Below are 3,566 nucleotides of genomic sequence, written 5' to 3'. Positions count from 1 at the left end.
GGGGGAGGGAAAGGAGTTTGTAAGCCACGCTGAGACTCCTTTGGGTAGTGAAGGGCGGGGTATAAATCCAATCTCTTCTTCTTCTTCTTCTTCTGTATGTTGAATGTGGATGGGGGGGGGGCGTTAGGTTCTTGCATTTTACAATACAGACTAAGAGAGAATCACAGAAAAATTATAACAAATGGGAATAAACCGTGACAAACTTACTAATCATCAAGTGTCATACATTCATTTTAAGTTTTTATCATTTCATTTTGTATTTTCAATAATTTTAACAGTACAATTCATACAACGTATATTGATTGAAGTAATTCTGTTAAGTAAAACTGAGTTAACAGACTTTACTTCATCCTTTACAAAAATCCACGATCTTAGGCAATGTCTGCATGGACAATAATCCTCCAAATGAGAAAAGTATTCTCAAAGGGAAGAAGATTGTGCTCTGTGCTTCATTCAGCAATGGGTGCTAGCGGGACCCCTCATTCTTCCAACGGAATGAAGTACATCTTCTTCCCTTTAAGAATATTTTTCCCGTTTGGAGGATTATTGTCCATGCGGACTTTGTCTAAGATCATGGATTTTATCTTCCATTTTACAGGCGACATTTTATTCTGTTTGCATCTGGCTTCAGCGATAAAGCTTTCTGAGTGTTTCTCACCTCTTCTGCAAAGCTGTGGGGTAAAGCGCTTGCCGTGTTTCCCCGGCTTAGCCTCGCTCTGTTTCCTTGCAGCCGGAAAGGGGAGATCTTGGCGAGCCGGAAGGATTTCACGATGAACACCTGCACCCCCCATGCCAACGGGGCCTTCATGGTGGAGCTGGCAGGACTTTCGCCCACTCAGTGCCCACCGGGGAGGAACGGCGAATGGGGCAGCGGCGGCAACTCTGTGGGTACGGACGGCGTGCAGCCCTTACCATTATCAAACCCAGCCTCTGTCATTGCTGAAGGCCACCTCAGCCAAGTACTAACCAAGGCTCCCTCTAAGCTGTGGAGTCTTGTGAGCAAAAATTCTACTTTGTGAGCTGCTGGCATTAAAGTTGTGATTTGGCTGCTTCATAAATCAGTCTGCTCTGGAGCCCTCCTTCCCGAGCGGAAACAAAAATCTGTGAGCCGGAGGCTAAAAAACGGTGAGCTAGCTCACACTGACTCCACTTAGAGGGAACATTGGGTAGGACTGTGTTTGCACGAGAGATCGGCATACAGCTTAAGAGGCAGTCTGCCGGAATCCATCCAACGGGGTCCATCCAGCCCAGCCTCCTGTTTCCGACAGTGGGCAGGCAGACGCCTCTGGGACGCCTGCCAGCCGGGCAGGAAAAAGACAACTGCCTCTTGACCAGCAGCCTGGAACGTGGAAATGAGTTGGCTCAGATGCCAAGCTGAGGACTGTCAAAGTTGCTTGCTCGAGGAAAGCACGTATTTGACATTCATACATCCGTCTAGCCCAGCCTGGCATGGATGGAAAAGAACTCCTCAAGAGGGACATGCTTTCGCCGGCCTCTATGCAGCAGCCCCTCAATCTGCCAGGCCTTAGCAGCTGTTCCCAAAGTCCCCACCTCACAGGGAGGCAGGCAGACTTGGCGATTCTGAATTCTGTTGAACTTCCCTGTTGACTCGGTTGAGTCTAAAGGTAAAGGTAAAGGTTCCCTTGCTCGAAAGGTAAAGGTAAAGGTTCCCTTGCTCGACTGGGATGCAGCCGCAGCCTGGGGGGGGGCACAGGCCGGGGTGGGAAAGCCAAACAGATCACGGGACTTCTCCGATGCAGATTGCACCATGCCCGCCACAGTGTGAGACAAGATGCTGGACTGGAGGGACCTCTGGCCTAATCCAGCAGGGCTCTTCTTATCTTCTGTCCCCTGCAGGCAGGGGTTCCCATCTCCACCTTGGAAAATTCCTGGAGGTTTGGGGGCAGTGGCCCCGGGGGGGGGGTGTCCAGAGTCTGGAGAGGGGAAGGAGTTCTGCCGGGATGTGAGCGGCAGGATTCTCCCTCTGAAGCCATGCCAGGAGATCAGCTGCAATTCTAGGAGAAGTCCAGGACCCCCCTGGAGGATCAAACCAACATGCAACCAGTACCGTGCACAGAGGATTATATAACACTAGCAGTAAAGCCCGTTGTGGAAATAAATACAACGAGATCTAGAAAGAGGCTCTGGGGGAGTGCTCTGGCTTTGGGCAAACAGTGTCATTTTGCTGTGGTGACCTCAGCAGGGTATAATGACAGAGTCTTCTGACTGACAGTTCAAGCGTCCATACACTAAAGGAGTGCATTTTAGAACTTTGGCACCCACTATTCAATTATATATAAGGAGAGATAACGGTCCTCCTCTGTTAAATAAAAGTTTCAAAAGGGAGGACTCCTTAAAGTCTCTTTATAACGTGTCCCTCACCCCACCCCCGCACCTCTTATATTGTGGATTGTGACTAAGACGATTAATTATATATGTAGAAATTATTGTAACGATATTTTTCAAAAAATATAAAATTATTGATGATATGTTATTTAGGATCTCACTGTGAACCTGGGCGTGGTTGTGCAGGGGTTCGTGTCAGAACACCCCTGGGGAGACCAAGATTCAAATCCTCCCTCTCAGGAAGTTTGGTGGGTGACCTGGGGCCACGGGGCCAGTCACACGCTCAGCCTATCGCCTGTCTTTTGCCCTGACCTGAATGGCCCGGGAGAGCCCCATCTCATCAGGCCGCGGAAGCTAAGCAGGGTCGGCCCCGGTTACGACTTGGATGGGGGACCACCAGGGCTATTTTTGGGCAGGAACGCACAGGAACGGAGTTCCGGCTGGCTCCTGAGTTGGCCACACCCCAGCAGGAACTCATTACCATAATAGGCCACACCCAATAGCAGAAACTCATTCAGATTGGCTACATTAGGGGTGTGTGGCCTAACATGCAAAGGAGTTCCTGCTCCAAAAAAAGGCCCTGGGTTTGGACAACAAACAAGGTAAACAGAATAAGAAGGGAAAGGTGGGTGTGGCTGGATGAGCACACTTCTGGTGACATGGGGGGTGTGGCCTAATGTGCTAATGACCTGTGCTGTCAGGGGTGTGGCCTAAAATGCTCCTTCTGTTGGGTGTGGCCTATTATGCTAATGAGTTCCTGCTGGGCTTTTTCTACAAAAACAGCCCTGGCCGGAACCACCAAGGAAGCCCCGGGTTGCTCTGTGCAGAGGGCAGGCAAGGGCAAACCCGCCTCTGTTCCTCTCTTGCCTTGACCTGGACGGCCCAGGCGAGCCCTGTCTCCTCAGATCTCAGAAGCTAAGCAGGGTCGGTCCTGGTCAGTATTGGGAGGGGAGACCACCGAGGAAGCCCAGGGTTGCTACACAGAGGCAGGCAAGGGCAAACCACCTCTGAACACCTCTTGCCCTGACCTGGAGGTCTCAGGCTAGCCCTGTCTCTTGAGATCTCAGAAGCTAAGCAGGGTCAGGCCTGGTTAGCGCTTGGGATCAATGCTCCCTCTAAGCTGAGTTAGTGCGAGCTAGCTTACAGGGGTTTTTTTAACCTCTAGCGTACACATTTTTGTCTTTGCTCAGGAAGGATGTGGCTCCAGGGCAAGCTACACG

At 50.6% G+C, this 3,566-nt stretch overlaps 1 protein-coding gene across 1 annotated transcript in view; it reads left to right on the top strand.

Moving 5' to 3' along the window:
- Positions 1-3,566, top strand: part of NCAPH2 (non-SMC condensin II complex subunit H2) — a 41,111-nt gene that overhangs the window by 19,122 nt on the left and 18,423 nt on the right. The window contains exon 7 of the mRNA XM_015407858.1: positions 731-884. Coding sequence (XP_015263344.1) covers positions 731-884 — 154 coding nt within the window. The remainder of the gene's footprint in view (positions 1-730; positions 885-3,566) is intronic.

The sequence above is a fragment of the Gekko japonicus genome, unplaced genomic scaffold (genome assembly GCF_001447785.1).
Source record: "Gekko japonicus isolate JY-2015 unplaced genomic scaffold, Gekko_japonicus_V1.1 scaffold3528, whole genome shotgun sequence".
In the NCBI taxonomy this organism is placed as follows: domain Eukaryota; kingdom Metazoa; phylum Chordata; class Lepidosauria; order Squamata; family Gekkonidae; genus Gekko; species Gekko japonicus.
This window is presented reverse-complemented; position numbering and strand designations above follow the sequence as displayed.